General features: G+C 37.2%; 1 protein-coding gene across 4 annotated transcripts in view; it reads left to right on the forward strand.

Moving 5' to 3' along the window:
* The window catches only part of SLC36A4 (solute carrier family 36 member 4), a 92,248-nt gene that overhangs the window by 40,246 nt on the left and 27,795 nt on the right, over window positions 1-24,207 (forward strand). For 3 of the 4 annotated variants that reach the window (XM_035009396.1, XM_035009398.1, XM_035009397.1), the window contains exons 10-11: window positions 2,265-2,434; window positions 7,562-11,973. In XM_035009396.1, coding sequence (XP_034865287.1) covers window positions 2,265-2,434; window positions 7,562-7,863 — 472 coding nt within the window. In that variant the 3' untranslated portion in view covers window positions 7,864-11,973. Of the gene's footprint in view, window positions 1-2,264; window positions 2,435-7,561; window positions 11,974-24,207 lie in introns of those variants that run through there. The other variant, XM_035009399.1, reaches the window with a different exon arrangement.

A 24,207-nucleotide genomic window follows, 5' to 3' on the forward strand; every position in this document is an offset into this window, starting at 1 on the left:
ATGTAAGTTAGAAGATAATTCGAACAAAAGGAATATTCTAATAAACTGATAAGAATATTCATTTAATTGTCTATAATTACATATCAGAGTATATGGAGCAGGAGTGTTTCAGTTATTCTGTGCATTGCAGTAACTTGACCATTTATATTTAAACTTTAAGTCTCAAGCTTAGAAATATATCCTGAAATCGTTTTAAAATTAAGATTTTATCATTGCTAGCCCTAAGGAGTTCCTTTGTTCTTTAATTATGTTTGTAGTATTTTCAAATCTATTTCTACTCGACTTTTTTCCTTTCTCTTACTCATTCCTATGATGCATATATTATGGGAGGAGACTTACGGAATTCCTTCCCGCGTGGCTGCAGTTTAGAGATCTGTTTATAATCTTTGCTACTTTAAACCTTAAGACATCAGAAATAAGCTTAAAGTCTAATTAATGTTGAGGCCTTTCTTTACCAAAAGTGGAATATTTCCTATCTCTTTAAAAGGATTTCATTTTTTCCTAAGAAAGAAACACTCTTCCCTTGCATAGGCTTTGCAGGTGGGAAAGCAGGACTCTTAAGGGACGACTGGGACTATCAAGGATGATTCGGCCTAGAGAGGACACGTGTGTTAACCACTACCCCAATGCTGCGGCACATTCGATCCACGGTCTGCTCTCCGGTTGTTTTCTTAAAAGGATACAAGAGCAATTGGGTTTTTTATTTTAACTATTGTAAAATATTCAAAATTTCAAAAATCACAATGTAATTTTATTATCTATAACCCAAGAGAGTAGGCTCTATAATGTTCTGAGTCCTATGATTCTGCATTTTCTCTCTGTGCCGTTATCAACATTTAAAAAGTGTTCTTTTGCCAGACAACCAAAGTCTCTATCCAGACGTGCACACTGATTTTGACAAGAGGCTATCTACAATGCAGAAATCTAAAGATATTTCTAAAACTGAACATTGCTGTGCTGTTGTAAAGCATTGGGCATCAACCCAACCTCACAAACTTTATTTCCGTATTAATATAACTGTAACATAGGTGGAATTCCTGTAGAATCTGGAGAACTTTTTAAGGTGAAACCATTTAAAATGCCCTCCTTTTGGACCTAAGAATGACAACATTTCTGCAACTAATGACATACATACCAAGATTTTTAAGCAAGGAGAACTGTAACTCAGAGTTCAATGTGAAGTTTTCTTCTATATATAGACCAGTAAGTTACCAAAGACATAACAGTATGCTCAGTTTTTAAAAGAGAATTGAGAAAGCATTAACTCTTCATGGAACACAGTGTAGCCTTTAGCACACTGGCTTAGCCTACAATGAAATCTTTCCAGCAAACCTTTGCATTGCCACATTCAAGCTCTCTACGCTTGTCAAAATGAACTGTCCACCAGTCATCTAGAAATTTAGTAGAGATCAGCTGGCTTTTTTTTTATAAACATTTAATTAGTAAGATATTGGCCTAAGTTTGTGTTGGATTTCTTACCTATCTTAACATTAAAGATAAAAAGAAGAAAGCCAGATTCATGTTAAGACAACAGTGTAGATGAACCTGGAAGGCATTATGTTAAGTGAAATAAGCCAGGCAAAGAAAGAAAGACAGATACTGCATGGTATTACTCATAGGTGGAATCTAAAAATATATATATAGGGGCGCCTGGGTGGCTCAGTCGATTAAGTGGCTGGCTCTTGATTTCAGCTCAGGTCATGATCTCAGAGTCCTGGAATGGAGCCCCTCCATCAGGATCTGCACTCAGCAGGGAGTCTGCTTGAGGATTCTCTCCCTCTCTCAGCCCCTCCCCCTCTCACTCACACTTGCTCTCTCTCTCTAAAATAAATAAATAATTTTTTTAAAAAACTAATTAAAAAATATATGTATATCAAGCTCACATAAACAGAGTAGACTTAACGGTTGCCAGGGGGCTGGTGGATGGGGAAAAAGAGAGTTTGATAGAAGAGTACAAACTTTTAGTTGTAAGGTGAAGAAATTCTAAGGATCTAATGTATAATGTGGTGACCATAGTTGGTAACAGTGTAGTGTATAAGTGAAATTTGCTGAGTAGAACTAAAGTGTTCTCACCAAAAAGAGAGAAAAAAAAAAGCAAATATGTGAGGTGATGGAGGTGTTAATGAGCTCGATAGTTGGAATCCTTTTACAGTGTATACTTATATCAAGTCATATTGTACACTTTACCTACAGTGTCATCCATTATACCTCAGTAAATCTGGGGAAAAAAAGAATGACTGAATTTTAAAATATTTTTTTAACAGGTTGTATCAATCAGTGAAAATTCTATATTCCTTTGGCATCTTTGTGACATATTCAATTCAGTTCTATGTTCCGGCAGAGATCATCATCCCTGTGATCACATCCAAATTTCATGCTAAATGGAAACAAATCTGTGAATTTGCGATAAGGTCCTTCTTGGTTGCTATTACGTGTAAGTATTACTACACATTTATATCATCATAATTTTCTCTTGTTGAATTTTGTATAATGAAGCTACTTAAGTATATTTTTTAATATTTTAAAAACAATTTTGTTTACATAACTGAGATACTTTTTGGATTAAAATTCTGTTATTCTACTACTGTATAAGAAAAACATAAACCAGAGCCTGTTATACTTAAAAGAACTAATTAAATTATTATTTTGAAAACTACATCAGTGGTGATTAAAATATATTTAAATCAGGTGCATAAGGGACTCCTTATATTGTTGATATACATTTTACTTTGGTTTTAGTTTTCCTTGGGTTTTTAATTTCTCCTAACTTTTTTTTAATATATATTTTTTAATGATTTTATTTATTTATTTGAGAGAGAATGAGAGAGAGAGAGCACACAAGGGGGGAGGGTCAGAGGGAGAAGCAGACTGCCTGCCGAGCAGGGAGCCTGATGCGGGACTTGATCCAGGGACTCCAGGATCATGATCTGAGCCGAAGGCAGTCACTTAACCAACTGAGCCACCCAGGTGCCCTCTGCTAACTTCTGTATATTTAACAGTTTAACTCTCCATGACTACCTATAGAAATGGGTTTTGTTTTGTTTTGGTCTTTAATAATTTCAGTGGCTAATTTTGCTTATTATTTGAAGGAATGTGTATAATCTCGTCTTAAGGTTTCACATTATAAAATGCCTCCACCAAGGAGCACTAATTATGGAGACCTGTGGAGAAGAAGCTTGATTTTGGTACAGTGGAAATAGTGTGAGTTTTGGGGTCACACTGACCTGACGGTTCAAACCTACCACTCACCTGCTGGTGTCTTTAGACAAGTTCCATGGCATCTGTAAACCCCTCTTTTTTCAACTGAGAAATGAAGAAAGACTTCCTTCATGGCATTTTTGTAGGGTTTAAGAATATTAACAAAGTAGCCAGAAGTTGTAATTGTCACCATTATTGCTGTAACCACAAATATAAGATGACCATAATACTGAACCAGCGATTATCTAGAATGATACCAGGGACGATTGGAAATGGGTCAGCTTTCTGTGGAAGATATGAGTAACCATCTTGGCCCAGTCAAGGTGAGAGAATGAGAGAGCTAGAAATTAGGGGCAACTATAAATTTCAGTGAGCAGCTTGGGGTGGAGCTTAGCCTAGATCTAAAGAAAAGGCAAAGCTGGGAAAAGTAAATGAAAACTTTTTTCCAAATTAATCATTTAAATGAATTATAGCAACAATAAGGTAAATCATATTGAGGAGTGAAGTCAATGAGCCCAAACTCTGATGACGAAGAAAACAGTCAGTAGGAGAAAATTATTTTAAGACATTTTGAAATATTTCTTATACATTGTTTTTATTGATATTTTAACAACCGTACTAAATAAAAAGGCTGATTTCAGTACAAATCCTTTTATCATAGATGTAAGACTTCTGCTCTGAAAGCATTTCTCCTTTTGAAATTAGTAACTGAAGTTCACTTGAAGGAGCTTGAAGAAAATGTTAATGGGGTTTAATAACTTGTGATAGCTCAGTAACTTCACCCACTTCTTCACACTGGCCACCATTGTTATGTCAAAGCGCTCTGTCTGTACATCCACTACCATGAGTCTATTCCCAGAAGCCAGGGGCTCTCCTCAAAAGCTGAGTTCATGACACAGAGAATGGCCGGTGTTTCTTTGCCACTTCTCTCTTTTTAGTTAAAAATAGTCAAAGCTACTCAACGGTAAATGAGGGTTACAGTTACGGCATGCTTTGGACAAAGAGAACACAAACCAGGTAGTATTCCCTTCTACTTCGCTGGGACACATCATTGGACACTGAGCCTCACTGGAGTCTTTGGCACATGCTTCCAAATTAAAGTAAAAGCCAGCCGATACGCATGACAGGACTGTTTTTTATCTGTTCTGTAAAGCACTTGACAAGCTTTGGGGGGCAGGCTCCTTACGGATGAGTGTGTGGACAGCTGATGGGACCCTGTAATGTCCACAGAGCAGGCTCTGTGACGCTAGCAGTGAGAGTGGAGGCTCAGCTGGGTGTGCTTTGAAAATTGAGCATCTTTCCGTGTTCCATAATCCTTTCCAAGTTTGTAGTATTGGTGTTCAAAGTAGTGAGCTTATCAGCTTGGATTGTGTTGGTTACACCCAAGTCTCTATTTAGCATTTGATTCGTCATTTCAAAGCATCTTCTTAGTGGAACTCAAACGCTTGGAAGGATGGGTCAGACTCTTTTCTACCTGTTTTCTCTCGGCATTTACTTGCTATAGAGGCATCTCACAGGTGAGGGAGAAGGTGAATAGAAGCTGGCCAACAGCCACCATCAACTACAATAAATATCTTTTATTTTACAAGCAAACCTGTAGAAAGAACTGTTAAATTTTGAATTATAATGAACACTGAGACCAGTGTTTATTTATCTTTATTTTTAAATTTTATTTATTTATCTGACAGAGAGAGAGAGACAGCGAGAGAGGGAACACAAGCAGGGGGAGTGGGAGAGGGAGAAGCAGGCTTCCCGCCGAGCAGGGAGCCCGATGCGGGGCTCGATCCCAGGACCCTGGGATCATGACCTGAGCCGAAGGCAGACGCTTCACGACTGAGCCACCCAGGCGCCCCTGAGACCAGTGTTTAATTCCATGTTTGAATTGAATCTGTAAAATATGTTAAGTACTGTTTATTTCTATTATTGTCCAATTCGTTGATCTTTCCACTATTTCTAATTTGAAAATCTTTTGGCCTTGGGAGTTTGCTTTATGGTTTTAGGAGATATGACTGCAAAGTACCAAAAAATATAAATCTTAGTAGTTTGTAGAATATTAGAGAAGACACACTAAAATCCTTCATTTCAGTTAGTTGCCATTGCAGGTGAGGAAAGCTGTATCCTCCTCATATTCTAGTTAGGTGGTACGTGGGGAATACCATTAATTATTTGTGTAATTAAAATGTATGTGCTGGAGTGTTCCTCACAGTTTTGTTGTTGATGTTATAATATCAAGTATTTTGTTTTTTTCTCTGTATTTTCTTCTCTGTGTTTTCACCCTGCAGATGCAAAGAATGGACTTAAAATGGGCTTTTTTTTTTTTTTTTTTAATGAGAGGAAATTTTGTGCCTTAAGGATACATTCTTTTTCTCTATAATATAGTTTTGGAAAATACTGAATAAACTTAATTAGTATTTAATAGATCTATTCATAACACCTGTCTGTAAATGACATAGGGCAGCCTATTTACAGTAATCCTATAGTAAATATTTATAATGAATAAATTCTCCATATCCCAGACTATCCTTTGACTTCCTGTTTTTGGAGTTTTTATATATCAAATTTGCCTAAAATACATATATTTCTCTTCCTTATTGACTAATAGCATTACCAAATAACACTTCAAGCCATTTTTTGACTAGCAAATATCTATTGATTATATAAGGTTTAAGGGATGACTTCAGCTAATTGATAAATTTCATGATTTAAAAGTGTTTGATAAGGGGCACCTGGGTGGCTCAGTCAAGCGTCTGCCTTCGGCTCAGGTCATGATCCCAGGGTCCTGGGATTGAGTCCCGCATCGGGCTCCCTGCTCATCAGGGCACGTGCTTCTCCCTCTGCCTGATGCTCCCCCTGCTTGTGCTCTCTCTCTCTCTTTCTCACTCAAATAAATAAATAAAAGCTTCAAAAAAATAAAAAATAAAAAAATGAAAGTGTTTGATAAATGGAATTTTAGTCTGAATGAACAAATTCTAAAAAACCTATAGTGTTCCTCCACATGGTTTTCCAACCATATTTCACTTGATTTTTACTAATAACAGCTGGATTATTGAAAAACATGAATGAGGAGAAATGAATTCCCAAATGAAAGGCTCTTCAGATGGCAATGTTCTAGTCCTGCTTGTCTGGTCTTCCTTTTATACTGCCATCTAGTGTAAGTAGGTAGAAGTGTGTCCCCCATGAAACGGATGTTGTCAATGAAATTTGAAAGGTCCTAATTTTGTTTGGGAGTTACGATTATAGTTCCCTGGAGAAAAATGTTAAAGGAATGTAGCAAGCTTCTATTCAATAGGGAACCCACTTTATCAAGCATTTCTAGTTTAGAGCTGCAACATCTTCAAAGTCATGTATCTTATTTAGGAATGTTTGCCACACTTCAGTCCTCTAGGTGTGAGGCTAGGTTTATTATTTCAAAATAACTTTTAGGGTTTTAGCTTTCAAAAGAAATTAAATAGAAATAAATACTTCCAAGAAACCTAGTAGTTCCAAATTAATACCACATCCTCGTGAAAAACACCGAGAGCCACAAGCTGCAAACGGAGGAGTTAATTACAGAGCCCAAGTTAAATTATATATACACCAAGAAAGTTCAGCAAGAGACCAGGAGGCTAGAAATGGGAAAAGCAAAAGTATGTAAACTGAGAAATAAAAAGAGAGGGATGGGGCACCTGGGTGGTTCAGTCGGTTGAGTGCCCAACTCTTGATTTCGGCTCAGGTCATGATTGTGAGATCAAGCCCTGCATTGAACTCCATGCCCAGTGGGTAGCCTGCTTGAGTTTCTTTCCCTCTGCCCCTCCCCCTGCTCGCTCTCTCTCTAAAAATAAATACATAAAAAAGAGGGAGGGATAAAAAAGATTAGAGGGAAGATGGTAACTTTAGGAGACAAGCTAGGGAGCGCCAATGCACGCATCAGTGGAGCCCCCAAAGCCGGAACTGGGGTGACGAAATCCTCCTTGGTAGCAGGGTGACGTAGCTGTGAGTCCTCTGTGAGAGGGCTCCGGGGTTATTTCTGGGGGCCTCTGCAGACCCTCAGCAAGTCCCTCAGTGGGCCGTTGTAGCAGGTTTGAGGAAGGAATGGGAGTCTGAGTTTTTACAGGCCCTTTGTTGGTATCTTCAGCAAGAGAAGGGTAAGTAGGGCCAAGAAGGTGCCAGATCAGAGCTTTTCGGAAAGCTTGCCAGCAGTTTGGATGAAAATCGGGTCGAAAGCAGTGGTACGTTATTATTATTATTTTTTTTAACTTTTCGTTTTGAAACAATTCAGAAAAGTTACAAAGGCAAGTGGAGTTGCCATACCCACTACCTGTGGTTAGTACTCCTTTAAGTACTGAGTATGTAAGTAAGGAGACGCCGGCTTCTCATCTCGTAGGTGCCGGAGCGATTCTGATCCCGCGTCTGGATGCTGTGATTTCCTTGGTCGGGGCTGTGAGCAGCAGCACCCTGGCCCTGGTCCTGCCACCTTTCGTTGAGATTCTTACGTTCTCTAAGGAACGCTGCAGCCTGTGGATGGTCCTGAAAAATACCTCCATAGCATTCACTGGACTTGTGGGGTTCTTCTTAGGTACATACGTAACAGTGGAAGAAATTATTTATCCTACTCCCAACGTTGGCGCACCACAAAACCCTTCTCTGAATTTGAATTCAACCTGCTTTCCATCTGGTTTGAAATAGTGGAAGCAGAATTATGAGTCTTCTCCTTTTGTCTCGATTCTGAAAATGATGAAAATAAGAACTAGTAGAACATATTGCCATGTGCTTAAAAATAGAACCAAATTCTCTTTTCTTTTGGCACAGTAATGGTATTTTAGTAGTAGACTGTAATTCTTTACCGATAGTGGTAAACTATGACAGATTATTGGTTTTAACTATTAGCAATAATTTCAAAAAAATTAGTTTTGAAAATTTTTTAAATCAAAATTAAGAAATTAAAATGTAGAAAAATTAAAGAATAAAAAGGCTTCCACTATTCTTCATTCAATCAGAAATACTCTAACGAAAATTCTCTTTTATACCCATGCTCCTCTTTCCCCACCCAGTTGAGGGGAGAACAGGGTTCTAACAATAAGAGAATCAAAGAAGGACATAGTTAACAAAAATCTTCTCACTGTCTCGGTGAATATCAGAGTGTACTTTGCGTGTAATGTAAAAATGTCCTAAATTGTGTTTTTACTAGAGAGCCAAATACTTACAATTCATCCCTGGAAGGATAGAAAACTCATTAACCCTAATGTAAGCATCAGAAATCCCTACAACCAGAATTCTACACTATTCTCTGATGGTAGTTGATCTACACAATGAAAACTGAGGCACTGTGTGAGATCCTGACTTAGTGTCTCAGTCAAATTTGAAAGAGACTTTAAGGGTTATCCAACACAATTCCCTTATTTCTTACCTAAGGAAATTCATGCGCAGAAAGGTTAACTAACTTGGTCAAGACCACTCAGCTTTGAGATCAAGCAAGAGAACCTGATCTTTTGACCCCCAGTCAGGATTTTTTGTTTTTTACATCACATCCAGAAAAAAGAATAAATTATGTCCAATTTAGTCTTTAGTGTTGCATCTATTTAATTATATTTTAATACTTAGAAAGCCGGTGATCTTTGAATAATATATGTGACCTGACCATAAAAATCAGAGAACTCTGAAAAGCATGTATTACAGCCATATAAACCCCAACAAGAGAAAAATTTTTTGTTTTTTTGTTTTGTTCTGTTTTAAAAAATAGAAATCACATGCCAGTTTAACTGCTGGCTAGTAGAAGGTACCCAGCTACTCTGTTTGTGGCTCAAAGTCTCCTTATTAGTTCTTCCCGTTTTGGGTTTTGTAGGCACCATCTTTCTCAATGGCAGAAAATAAGTATCTGACAAAATGCAGGATATGTGTATTCCTTCCAGCCCTGTGGCTTTTTTATTATAGCCTTTTACTGATCTGAATGGGCAGAATAAAAAAACCATAAAGAAATTTGTGCTGAGGAAAAATCAAGGCAATAACAGACTACTAAATCTTGAGACACACCAGGTTTCTTCCAGAGAAATACCTTTTATTACTCCATATTTGTCAAGCCCAGTTATTAACCAAAACAATCTCAGTTGACATGAAAAATGAAAAATTTTACATTTAAAACATTAAGAATCTTGACTTTTTTAAAAATTCATGCTTTAAAACATGTTGAACTTTTCAATCAGGCTGATGGTACTCTAATTTGTAATACTGTAAGATATCATCAAGATCACTGTAGTGTGTGTATTCTATATTTTTATATGTAAATGTTAACTTAGTTCAAGTATTTTTTGCTTTGCATTATTAATGAGTCATCAAATACAATTCTAACAAAGTATCAGAAGCTTTATTTTTGTACAAATTCATAAGAATCAAACTTTTTTTAAACATTTACATTAGATATCACCAATAATTGTGACACTTTTATATCAAATCTGTTCTGTTGAGCTTTTAGTCATACTGAGAGAATGTGGGCAAAGTTATAGGAAAAGTAATCGTAACTGAAACTGTTGTATAATCGTGTTTCTAAGAATAAATTAAGTTGTTTTTTTAAAAATGTGTAACTTGGTATAAAATGACTTGAAAACCGTTATTTAATAGAAAGCACTATTATTTTGTCAGCTGTCTTCAGATACTTCTAGTCTATGCGTGAAATTTTATTTTTATACTTTGACCTGTTTATTTTCCTTATTAATTCATCAAATTCAATAAATTTTGAATAGTTGATCATAGCAATGAATAAATTTTAGATTCTGCACGAACAAAATGTTGAGTGCATTATCAGCCAGGCTTCTTTATGCAGCGAGTGCTGAATCGACAGCCAGTACATAGTCCACTAAATCACCAATACTTTAAATACAAGAGAAAAGTTGAAATGGCAAAAGAAGGGGCTAAAAAGGGAGAGACTAGTCTTAATCCTTAACAAGAAACTGTTTAGATGTAAAGCATAAATGCACCCTTACTTAAGGATTTTTGATGATGTATTTTATTTGCAAAAAAAATCAGTGGCAATATTTTTTCCTCTGAAAATTTAGTTTTAATGAGTCACAACCTTTTCTAAAGATTCTTGGAGAAGCTATTTTGATGAGACCAGCTGTTGCTTTCATTTTGGGGCCTGGACAGATGAGAGCGATTGCACCTGTCAAATTGTATATCTAGTCCATTACGTTATGGCTCAGACGACTGCAGCGTTTCATCTGCCACAATAAAGAACCCCCTTCTCTGAAAGCTAATCAGGTGCCTAGAGCCTTTTCTACCACTGAGATGGGGGAGAAAGGAAACCTTCACTTACCTCTGCTGACCTCTGTTCCAAGTCAGTTATCATTAGTCCCTTACCTTCAAAAGGGTGTCGCCAGTTTCAGAGTCAACTTGTCAAAACACTGGTTTTCAGATATATATATATATATATATATATATTTTTTTTTTAATCAGAGGATCTTCTTTTCCCCACATGGTCAGATTTCTCCACAATTAAATAAGAACTAGGGTTTTCCCTTGGTTAAAGACCAATCTGTATGATGTTATCAAATAAGAAAGTATACTGGAGCAGCAAATGCCACATTATGTTTTAATTCTGTCCTTGCTGCATTCTCCTTTCTTAAAACCGGTTCTGCTTCTCATCTAGGCAACGCACTTAACGTTTTTATAAGCATTTTATGCAATGCGCATGTTGTAAATTTCCTAACAGGGCCTAATTTAATTCAGTATTTTCCGAAGAGTTGCAGGAAAGCTGTCTAACTGCAAGGCACTATAAAAATATTACGGAACTATGAATTAAAGTTCCACATTAGTAAAAAAAAAAAAAAAAAAAGTTCCACATTAGTGCCATTTCCAGCTGTGGCAAAGCTCAGGTGTTAGTGGAGCTTACCTGTGGCTTTCTTCACTGTAGATGTCAGCCCATACAGCATCTCAGTAGTACATGTGTTTATGTTAGGCTTTGACCTCAGTTCTCCTTTCTTCATTTAAAAAGGAGAAGACACAGAATAGAGGTAATGGAAATCATAAATAAAAATTTGAAAAGAATACCAGTGACCCAATGAATATATTCTGTTGAGGAATAAGATTTGGTAAAAATACAGACCATTGATCATGTAAAATGAGTTTGTTTTTTTCTAAATGAGTCTATTTGGTTCTTTTTGGCTGAACTAGCTTCTCCCTTCATAAGAAAAGTTGAGAACTTTGATCTAAAAGGTGTAACAAGATACTTCCTAACATTAAATGGCTGACTGTAATAGTTAAGACTTTGGCAGTGTTATGGATAATCTTATTTATGCCCCAAGTGCTTACTCAACTAAATGCCTTAATGAAAGTGGTTTTCACTTAGGAGATAAGAAAACATACTTAAGAAATGACTGGAAAGGCTATTTATTACCCTGTGATAAATGAAATGATGACTTACTCTCTCTCTTAAAATGCCATATTAAAATTAGCTAGTTCTTATGCACGTACACACACACACCTGTAATCCATGTGAATTAGATACTAATGTTAACATACCATTTAAATTGGAACCAGAAAGATGATGTGTTGAAAGATCACTCCAGAAATTATTCCATTACAGTTTTCTTGATAACAAATAGGAAAGTAAATGCTTATACCATAAATAAATTAAGCTGTGGATTTTTGTGTTTTTCAAAATGATTTTTTGTTAGTTTGAAATATCATTGCACTTGAGTCAATTCTTTTTCTTTTAACTTATTTTTCTTTACAATACGAAAAAAACTGTCTTAAAGTACTGTAACTTCTGAATTCTCAATAAAATATAATTATTTTGCTTGCAAATGCCTTTTTAAATGAATTTGTCTTCTATAAGGTTAAATGATATTGACAAATGTCATAAGCTGAAAATGGCACTAGTATAGTCTAATCATAACATTTTAATCAGTCTTTGTGGTTAATTCTTTGTCATGTGATCTTCAACCTTGGAAGCTGATATTATGTACCTCTAAGATTTAAGAGCAGAAGTTGATTAAAAATGAAGGGACATACTCAAAACCATGATCTGACCTTCCCACAGAGTAAATGCACAATGAGCAGTCTGCAGATGCTACATCTGTGATTTAATTTACCACTCTCTTTCAGTCAAGAATTGTATCAGTTACACTTTAATACATTTTGCTTGCATTATGCCAACTCCCCAAATCAAAGATCATAAACATATTTATACTTTTACATCAATAATCCTGCTCTTGTGAATCTAACCTAAGGACATGCTATAGTTCATCAAAAGAGAAACACTCTGTGCCTAAAGGTGCATCAGCAACGTTTTAGTAGTGAAAAATTGGAAACAAATGTTCAGCAATAAGGAAATCATAAATTGTGACATACTAACCTAGAATACAATGAAGATTGTGTTAATTACATTGGCATTACACTGAAGGTTAATAATTTGGGAAAGAATAAATACATAAAATTAATTTTTAATTGCAGCTCTATAAAAATAATGCTTTTGAACCGACATAAAGTACACAGAAAGTGGAACCATAGTGTTAGGAAAAAGATGGGTTTGGGGCAACCTGGGTAGCTCAGTCAGTTGAGCATCTGACTCTTGGTTTCAGCTCAGGTCATGATCTCATGGGTGGTGAGAGTGAGCCCTGTGTCAGGCTCCATGTGTGTGCTCTTTCTCTCAAACAAACAAATAAATCTTTTTTAAAAAAGATGGGTTTTCCTATTTTTAAATGAGTAGTAAAGGGAGGACTGTGAGAGAAATAAAGGGGAATAAAGTTATAAAGCCTTAGTAAGAGTACATGCTCTTAGCAAGCAACAGAAGAAATGGAAAGACAAAAACAATAAACCAACAGAGTAGGGATAGAACTAGGTACACAGAGAGAAATGCAATGAAAAGACTCACAGAATACTTGCTGAAGGAAAACAAATACAGCCACTTTGTAAAATTAATTTTATTTTTTTTTATGCAAAAGAGAGTGATGGTTCTAACATATGCACATGGTCTCAAAATTTTGCACATAAATTGGGGGGGTTCACACGTTAAAGAACTGGCTTGATTTGAAGTTTCCTTTTAAGGGTAGATTTGTTTGAAGGCTTAAAATGGTGAGAGGGAATCAGATCTTTTGGTCTTCAACGTTTTCTGGTGCCAGGAAGCACAGGACCACTTGGTTCCAGATGATAGAATGCTTCTCACACTAAAGCTAAAACATGAATCTTGCCAAGGAATTAGGGAGTAATTTCACTCTCCACCCCGGGGCCTTGAGCTGGGCTAAAGGATGAGGACTGGACACGGGAACACCCTCCACCCTGCCTAACCTGTCCTAAGCAGAGAAGAAAGGAGTGTCAAGTGTGGATCAGGCTAAGCAGGTCTAGAGCAGAACAAGAAGATAGACCAAAAAACTAGGCAGTGCGGAAGGAAGACCTTCAGATCAGAGACCCACAGTGTCTTTATGTATCTTTGTAGCTCACGCTCCTCATGGTGCTCCACGAGGGCAAAGAACAAGGCACTAGGAAATCTGATATCATCACTCTCCTGTCTTAAATCTTCTCGCCTTCCCCAATCTCAGCTGTATAAAGACCACGCTCCTTCATGTGGTTCACTGGCAGGCCTCACTCCCTTGCCTCCCCTACAAGTTATAGTAACACCAAAGTGCTGGTCGCCCCACAAACATATGGCACATATTCTGTTGTTCACCTGCATGACTCCATCATGTCATGTTGAGACAATTTCCTTCTACTCCCTCCCCTCCAACCTGTGTTTTCCTGGCCAACACTTAGCTATTGGTAAGACTCAGCCTGGGTGTCTCTTCTATCAGGAAGCCTTCCTATCCATCCTCTCCCCTATCCCCAGTGAGTTGTGTCTTCTTTCATGCGAGCAGATGACTTTGGGTTTATGGTCACACTTCCCACATTGTTTGGTAATCCAGTTTCCATGTCTGTCTCTCTGCTACATTGGGAGTCCCACAAGCATGCTACATGTATTCATTGCTTGGTTTCTTCTCTGTCCACCCTTAGAGAATGTAAGCTCCACAGAGTAGGTGATTTTGGCAATTGTCTTCACTCCTGAAAATCCAGGGTGTAGAGAAGGGCTGGACACATAGTAGATGCCTGAAAAATATTTGTTGAATGAATGTATGGATTGAAAAAAATAAGGAAAAGCCTGTATTAGAGCCCTGGCACATACTAAAATCTTCAAGCAGAGGAGCAAACTCAGGCTTTTTATATAGACCTCTACACCCATGCCTATTTGTTTAATGACTGGAGACAGCCCTCTTCCACATGCTAACCCAGCAGGCTGCAACACTGTAAAGCAGAGACCGCCAAGTCTGAGTGTCTTGTAAAAAATCCTATGAATCAGTCGCAAACCTTAAAACCATATTCAGGAGCTCCTGGTAGTACATGTGAAGTCTAATAAAAAGGAAAAAACTGGAAATCTTTTCTCACAAGCCTTGATGTCTTCATGTTTTATACGAACAGATTAAGTTTTATAGAAAAAAAAATCAGAGGTTATACTTTCTATCCATTAAAAAATTACATAAGACCTAGAATGCAAATAGTCCATTTCTGTCTAAAAAGTATAAAAAGAAGTATCTGTCTAAAGTATGACATCTAGTCCTGATGTCTGAGAGTACTTTCCTGAATTTTTGATGCCTAAACGTTCCCTGCTTGTAAAACAGTCATATATTCAGTAGTTTGGGGGGACCCTCTCAGAAAGGAGAGCATTCTCTGGTTCTTCTGAGAAGCTACCTATTATCAGAGTGTGTCACCGTATATGCCATAATTGGACCTCGGTAAAAATCAAGAATGGCAATCTATAACTGTTTGGAAAAGTGACTGTCAAGATGATCATTTTGCAGAACTAGCTAGGAATGAAAAGTGAAAATAAGAATAGCAATGGATATCTGGAAATTGGAATTAATTTAATGGAAGATCCATTGCTCCATACATTGTCTTTCATGAGACCTCACCCATGTGTGTTACTTGCAGAGTGTGCTCTAGGACCAACCACGGTCATAGTTTTCACTATAAAATAGATGACTTTTGCCACTGGGGGAAGATAAGACCCCTTTATATTCCTCATGTTGTCCAGATCACCTTCCTTAGTATGTGCTTGTACTGTCATCCAATGTTAATGACTCAATATCTGTATTAAAGGATAGTGTCAGAACATGAAAAAGTGCTCAACATCGCTCAGCATCAGGGAAATCCAAATCAAACCCTCAGTGAGATACCACCTCACACCAGTCAGAATGGCTAAAATTAACAAGTCAGGAAACGACAGATGTTGGTGGGGATGCGGAGAAAGGGGAACCCTCCTACACTGTTGGTGGGAATGCAAGCTGGTGCAGCCACTCTGGAAAACTGTATGGAGGTTCCTCAAAAAGTTGAAAATAGAGCTACCCTATGACCCAGCAATTGCACTACTGGGTATTTACCCCAAAGATACAAATGTAGGGATCCGAAGGGGTATGTGCACCCTGATATTTATAGCAGCAATGTCCACAGTAGCCAAACTGTGGAAAGAGCCTAGATGTCCATCGAGAGATGAATGGATAAAGAAGAAGTGGTATATATATACAATGGAATATTACACAGCCATAAAAAAACCCCCCACAAAATCTTGCCATTTGCAATGACGTGGATAGAACTAGAGGGTATTATGCTAAGCAAAATAAGTCAATCAGAGAAAGACATGTATCATATGATCTCACTGATATGAGAGTTCTTAATCTCAGGAAACAAAGTGAGGGTTGCTGGAGTGGTGGGGGTGTGGGAGGGATGGGGTTGCTGGGTGTAGATATTGGGGAGGGTATGTGCTATAGTGAGTGCTATGAATTGTGTAAGACGGATGAGTCACAGACCTGTACCTCTGAAACAAATAATACATTATATGTTAAAAAAAAAAAAAAGATAGTAGGAAGGGAAAAATGAAGGGGGGGATATCGGAGGGGGAGACGAACCATGAGAGACTAGGGACTCTGAGAAACAAACTGAGGGTTCTAGAGGGGAGGGGGAGTGGGAGGATGGGTTAGCCTGGTGATGGGTATAAAGGGCATGTACTGAATGGAGCACTGGGTGTTAATTAGCAAACAATGAATCATGGAACACTACATCAAAAACTAATGATGTATGGTGATTAACATAATAAAATAAAATTTAAAAAAAGAACAAAAAACTAATGATGTAATGTATGTTGACTAACATAACATAATAATAATAAAAAAAGATAGTGTCAGAAATCACATAGTACCAGTGGTGTACGATGTGGAAGATATTCATCAAACAAGTTCACCTTTCAGCTAATGCTGTATAGTGCATATATGAAGGAAGTGCTTGATGACTTTTGGTTATTGTAATACAGAAAACCCATAACAGAAGAGATCTTTATATTAATTGGGGGGACACCTGTGTGGCTCAGTCAGTTAAGCGTCTGCCTTCAGCTCAGGTCATGATCCCAGAGTCCTGGGATCGAGTCCCACATCCGGCTCCCTGCTCAACGGGGAATCTGCTTCTCCCTCTGCCTGCCGCTCCCCCTGCTTGTGCTCGCTCTCTCTCTCTGACAAATAAATAAAATCTTTAAAAATAAAAGATTGAATGAATGAATGAATAAATAATTTTGGAGCCATTATGTAGCCTGGAGATATGTTGTGCTCAATTCTGACAGAGGCCCAGATTCTTACAAGATTAGAAGAGTAGCCCCCAAAGGGAAATCCACACACTTGCTTGGTTTTCAGAGATTACTTAGCCATCTACCATAGGGCCTCCTGATTGCAATTTTACGTTTAAGGAAATAGTGAAAATTATACTATGATCAACTTGCAGTTACTGAGTGTATACACTGCTAGCACGTTCTGTCAAGAAGTGGGCAGTGAATATAAGACCCTGCTTTTCCCCACTGACAAATGCAGAGGGAAATGTGCTCTCAGGAGCTGTGAAATAGGGGCAGGGAAATCCCTCCATGACACTGATAATGTCAATAAAAATCATTTCTATCATTTCAAATATGTGGGGCATCTCAGCAATACCCTCAATTATCTTGACAAGTTTGAATTTCTCACCACAGGGATGAACCATTGCCAGTTTTCAATGGTGAAGATAAGGTGTAAGGATTAAAACAAAGCAAAACAAGCTGTGGTCCAAATGCCTTGGTCACTAGGAATTGGACTCATTCCCAATATTTGAAGATTCTCTTTCTCATTAGAAAAAAACAAAGCAAAGAAATCATGCGTATGTTTAAAAGCCACCTCAAGATGCTGCAATGAGACATGAAGAATAGTTCAACAGAATGCAATGTAATCAAAGAGCAGATTAGGAATTTATCTGTCACTACCCCTTACTAGACCCAGTCAGACCACCAGGTTTTGATTCCCTTGTGGACTTAGCGTTTTCAAGGTCCTATACTCATTAAATCTCTCCATTAAGTTCTGGGCCCATGTTTGACCTGAATATCCAGAATTATCAGATGGAGCCATCAAACACTTGCTGGAATTCTCAATCATCTATAATTTTAGTTTCAATCCTTCAATTTAGTAGCAATAAAGAGCCAGGGAAGAAACATACTGCATGTAGAAGCTAATGCTTGAATTATTGAGCCAACGCTTAGTGAAAGGTTAGCAGTGAGATCATCCTTCTTCCACTGACATGAAACAATTATTTTTACCATTAATATTATGTTCTACTTTTATAATTTAAATACTTATCATGTCTCTTTCTATTCACTTAGAATTAATGGTCTAAGAGTACACTGAGTAAGCCATTAAATAGCTTGGGGATAACAAAAATTTGAGAAACGCTGCTGAGAGATTGTTGGTGGAATGAGTGGCTAAGCGAATTGTCTAGGATACACAAAGCCTGAAAATGGCAAAAGAGAGCCCTCAAGGGTTTCTTTCTTGTCGTGGCCTTAGAAAATTGGGAATAAAAAAAAAAAAGAAAGAAAATTGGGAATAAATATTGAGAACTTGTGTAAGGGAAAGTGTTACAAATCCTAGGATTTATGTTTGATAAATATGGCTATAATTGACTCTTTTAAGACTCTTAAAATATAGTAGTTCCTCTATCCCCACTTATCCATGAAAGATATGTTCCAAGACCCCCAGGGGATGCATGAAAGCATGGAAAGTGCTGAACCCTATTTATACTATGTATTTTTTCCTATACATGCATACATATGATGACGCTCAATTTACAAGTTAGGCACAATAAAAGGTTAACAACGATAACTAATGATAAAATGGAACAATATACTGTAATATGAATTATATGAATGTAGTTTCTCTCTCTCTCAAAATATCTTATTGTAAGATATCATCGCCCTGCTTGTGATGACGTGGGATGGTAACATGCCTTCATGATAAGATGAAGTGAGGTGAATGATGTAGGCACTGTGATATAGTGTGAGGCTACTCTGACCTTCTGATCATGTGTCAAGATCACCTGCTTCCAGGCCATGGAAGACTGCAGGTAACTGAAACACTGGAAGGTGAACCTGTGGACAGGAGGGACAACTATGTAAAGGATGGAAATGATCATATTAGCATAAAATAAATTGCATCATTTGTCATCACCTTTCAATAAAAAATAAGACACTAACAGGACAACAATAGGTCAGAAACCCTTTTAAATCCTATCCTCTTGGCCAAAATTTCAACCCAAACTATTGCAATTTTGCACAGTGTTCTGGGCATCTTCTCTCATGATTACCCTAATGGAACTCATTGAACTTTGGGGGAAAAGAAAGAAATAAAAGAACAACAATTTTTGGTATGCACATATTTTTGTGAGCTTGAGGTCTAGAAGTATTGTAGCAGCAAGAAAGAAGAGAGAAATGGCCTAGATACTAAATCTGAAAATGTTGTCATTCTTCAATTCATTCCACTCTCAAAATTAACTCCATGAAACTACACCTTGATGAGTACAGTTGGCAGAAAAATATTGTTCTCATGGTGCATTAGTCAGGACAAATACTATAGCTGCTGTAACAAGCTACCCCTAAAGTCTTAGTGACTTCACATAATAAAAATTTATTTCTTGTCCAAGTCACAAAATGCTGTACATCGGGACCCTTTCCCCCAGGTGGAGATTCCGGGATCATGGCTCTTTGCATCTTGTGTCACTATCATACTAAATGCATAACTTCCATGGTCACCCTGGAAGGGAAAGAGAAAGCACAGGCAACTGTGTATTTTTTTTTTTTTAGATTTTATTTATTTATTTGAGAGAGAGAGGGAGAGTGAGTGAGAGAGAGCACAAGCAGGGTGAAGGGCAGAGGGAGAAGCAGACTCCCCGCTGAGCAGGGAGACTGATGTGAGACTCGACCCTGGGACTCCGTGATCATGACCTGAGCCAAAGGCAGACGCTTAACTGACAGCAACCCAGGTGCCCTGCAACTGTGTATTTTTTATGTTTTATGACCAGGCCTTTATCACTGCCACCCACAGCCCATTGCCTGGAATCTAATCAATTTGCCCTATGTTACTAATTGCACGAAATGCTCAGAAATTGAGAATTTCTATATGCCCAGGAAGAGGAAATGGGACTGGTAAACATGTAGCAAGTCTCAGCTGGAGATGATAACTGAAAATACTATTTTATATTTAAAAAAAAAATGTGAATTTTTAAAATATAGCACAATACCTTCAGGAAATTTTGAGTTTAAGATTTCAAATTGGGTTAAACTACAGATACCCGAGAAAACACTCACACTCTGCTGTCCTCACAGGTGTCTTGGTAAAGAAGTTGGAGAAGTCAGTAGCCATGTTTTCAGACTGAGCTATCCACCCTCTGTCATTTTCAGCTCAGTGATCAACGTCAGAGAGAATCAGATACACAATCTGCACACTTCAGACAAAATTTCTTCTCACACATTCCTCCCCATTCCCTTAATGGAGATCCTTGACTCCTACGAGAGACCCAAGCAGCTGAGCTGCTGATCTGATTAGCACTGTGCTTGGAACCAAGGGGCCTCAACAAGGGAACGTAAAAAGAGACAATGATTGAGGATTAACTGCTGTTATAAAAAGGGTGAAAGGAATCCAGTCTGTTCAGCTGTTAACATTAAACAAGGAGAAGAGTTACATCAGCAATGGGGAGAATATGGAATGATATTTCACTTCTGAAATTTGCATGTACTTTTTCTCTTCCGACCTTAAGAGTCAGAACTGAGCAAACATCATGCACTGAACTAAATTTAAAAGTACCTTCTGAACACAGCAAGGTATCAAGAAGTATTTGATGAATTGAGGAACAGAAGTAAAGAATGATATTGCTGTACCAACAACTCCTGAATATAGCACCCTATCATTTTTCATTAAAAAGATAAATTTAGTAATTAAACTCCCGAAAGGAGAAATAATTTCCTGAAATGACGATAGCATTAATATGTAATTATGATTTGATAATAAGTAAATAGTTATCAAATCTTCATATTTTTAAGTAAAAAGCATAGCTTAGTACAATATGAGAGTGAAAGTCTCTGGACATAATAGATAAAAACAAAAAAGCTACCAAACCTTCATAACAGAGTGTAGACCTCACCAAATCACAGATTAACCCTATGTGATTTGCACAGACTTTCCCCCAGACTGTATGTTGCTTTTTCATCCTTTTAACAGGGTATTTTGCAGAGTAAAGTTTTTATTTTGATGAGGTCTAATTTATAAACTTTTTATTTTATAGATCATGCTTCTGGTTTCAAGTCTAAGCACTCCTTGCCTAGACCTAACTCCTAAGGGCTTTCTCCTACCTTTTAAAAAAGTTTAAAAATAAATAAATAAATAAAAAGTAAAAAAGTTTTCTACTTTTATGTTTTACATTTAAGACCATGATCCACTTCGAGTTAACTTTTATTTAAGGTGCAACACTTAGGTTCTGATTTATTTTCCCCCCATGGATGTTTAATTGCTTTGGCACCATTTAATGAAAAGGCTATCTTTCCTCCACTGATTTGTTTTTGCATCTTTGTTAAACATCATTTGGGGTTATCTGTGGGTCTATTTCTGGGTTCTCTATTCTGTTCCACTAATCTATGAGTCTATTCGTCCACCAACACTCACACTGCCCTGATTATTGTAGCTATGCAATATGTCTTGAAATTTGGTATAATAATTTCTACCACTTTATTTTCTTGTACAAAATTGTTTTAGCTATTTTACTACCCTTACTTTTCTATGCAAATTTTAGAATAATATTGTCTGTGTCTACTAAAAATCCTTTAGATTTTTTGGCTCAGTCGTCTGTTCACAATTTCAGAAACAACAAATGTGAGAGGTCACTGTACAATCATTTTATGTTTACATTGATTATGTTCCCTTATTTCTGGAGGGTTCCAGTTTTATTCTCTGGTTTCCAAGCTGGGTAGCTGTTCTTATCAGAACGTGAGCAGCCCATCTCTGTGAGAGCACAGAGTGGCACCAGCAGAAAGAGATAGAGGTCCTCATTTTTGCTTCCAGGGACCTCTCACCACCGAGCATTTGCCTACTTTGGCAGCCTGACTGTAGTGCTGTCTCATCCCTTGGATTTGTATCTTGCTTGCTATTCTATACTCCTACCTTGCCTCTCTACTAGGCTCCATTAATGGACATCCAATGCAGAGAAAAAAAATATTCTAAAAATTATTCCAATTTCTTCTGATAGCCACTTGGTCAATGGTATCTGACAGTTGCCACCCAAAAATCATCATTGTCTGATCTTTCACAGTGAGGCTCAGCAAGACTTAAGGTCATTTGACTTCCATGAAATGAGCAGAGCCAGAAGTAATTGAGAATAAAAATTGCTTAAAGTTTGGGGTGCCTGGGTGGCTCAGTTGGTTAAGCGTCTGCCTTTGGCTCAAGTCATGATCCCAGAGTCCCAGGATCAAGCACACATGGGGCTTGCTGCTCAGTGGGGAGTCTGCTTCTCCCTCTGGCCCTCCCCCTTCTCGTTCTCTCTCTCTCTCGCTCACTCTCTCTCAAATAAATAAATAAAATCTTTTTTAAAAATTGCTTAGAGTTTGTAAAGACACTCAATGTATTCTCTCCTCTTCTGGACTTACATATTTTAAAAATAAATAAACAAAATCTCCATCATTACTTTCAAGTTTGGCCACATGGAGTAATAAGAATGACAGATTTTTTCTTAGGTAACTCAAAAGGATAATTATCTACTACATAACATCTCATTGCTCAGCTTTAATAAAATAGGTCTACTGTAGTAAATAAACAATAAAAACAGTTATGGGGCACCTAATATGACTGGGGCCCTTTTTATAGGCAGTATCTTGTTTAAATCTCACAGCAATACAAGGGAGGCAACACTATTATCCCAATTCACAAAAGAGGAAACTGAGTCCTAAGAAAGTTAAGCAAAATACCTCAGGAGACATAGCTAGCAAGTGGTTGATGCCAGGATGGAGATTCAGGTCTGACCAACATGAAACCCCATGCTCCCAACCAATATAGTACATATTATATTTGATTGCTTCTTTGTGGAAGGGAATGACACTGAACAGTTAAGGATCAAATTAATTGTCATCCTATGACATTATTCAACTTTAATGATAATAGCTCTTGGCATTTTTCAAAAGTCAGACAATGAAGTAGTAACTTCGTTAGGTAATTATGTGAATGCTTCCAGGTTGTTCTGCTCTCCTTAAAAATGTCAGGAGACAAAAGAAAGGAGACAAGCTCAAAGTGGAACAGGTCAGATGTAAAAAAGAAATTCCCAATAGTGTAATAGGTATGGAAATATTTTACTGAGAAAGTAAATGCATAATCTTAAGATGTCCACAAAACGTTTAAAGATTTCAGCCCAGAGCAAGAGGAATTGAGTTAATTACTTCTGAAAATCTTAAAGGGCTTTCATTATTAAAGACATTCTTAACCAAAGTTCAGATCCTTGAAAACATATGCCTAAAATCTTTTTGGTTATTTTTTTTAAGATTTATTTTATTTATTTATTTGAGAGAGAGAGAAAAAAAGAGCACAAGTGAGGGGGAGGAACAGAGAGAGAGAGAGAGATCCTTAAGAAGACTCCCCACTGAGTGGAGAGCTCAATGTGGGGCTCGATCCCATGACCCTGAGATCATGACCTGAGCCAAAATCAAGAGTCAGATGCTCAACTGACTGAACGATCCAGGTGCCTCTTTTTTTGTTTGTTATAATAAGGGAAGACCAAACAGTTCCAAATCTCTCTGAATTTGAGGATTATTTAGACAATTAAGATTTTGGTAACATTTTATTACTAATTAAGACCTCCAAAGAAGAGTAAAAAGTAAGTTTTGCAATAAGAATGTCTTTTTTTTTTTTTTTTTGGAACACTTCCATCTTAATGAAAGAAGATATTAGTTGAAAGAAGCTTTCTACACAGTGTTGTTTCAAGGAGTTAAGCATGTGGCCCTTTATGCAATAAGAATTTCAATGTTAATTCAATATGGCTACAACATCTTGGACACACACAGAAATAAAGAGAAAGAATTTCCTTAAATAAATTGAAGGAACTTTCTGGAAAAAATACTGCCGCCTCAGGGTAGCCCTCTTCATTCTGATACTTGGTAAGCAAGCCAAATAGCCAGATCCTTGCCCAAGAACTGAGATTTGGGGGAGAGTTGAATGAGTACAAGACTTTGCAAAAAAAGAAAACAAAACCCCCCAAAAAACAAGGTAAAACCCACTCTAATCTTCTCAGATTACTGCCCTTCTTAGATGGCCTGCTCACATATGCAGAGCTCCCAGATAGTCTTCCCATTCAAGGGAGACACTTATTGGAAAAATGAATCTCCTATACAATGGCAAAGAAACTCACACCATCTACCTCCAACAATCATTCTTAAATATGAGTGGACAACCAAGAGTCATCAGACAAATGAGGAAAACATCAAGATGGAAGAAAAAGGCCAACATAAATAAAAGAGGGGAAAATGAACCTAGAAGACATAGACATAATTCTGAGAACAGATTATACTTAAAAAAAAAAACTAGTTAGTGTTCTTTAGAAAGATTTGATAAAATACCACTGCTGCAAATTGAGAACAGAATGTTATGAAATATGACAAAGAAAAAATAAATTAAAAATGATTGCCAAAATAAAATAATT

Source organism: Mirounga leonina, unplaced genomic scaffold, assembly GCF_011800145.1.
Source record: "Mirounga leonina isolate KUSES-001 unplaced genomic scaffold, KU_Mleo_1.0 Mir_153, whole genome shotgun sequence".
Classification (NCBI taxonomy): Eukaryota; Metazoa; Chordata; class Mammalia; order Carnivora; family Phocidae; genus Mirounga; species Mirounga leonina.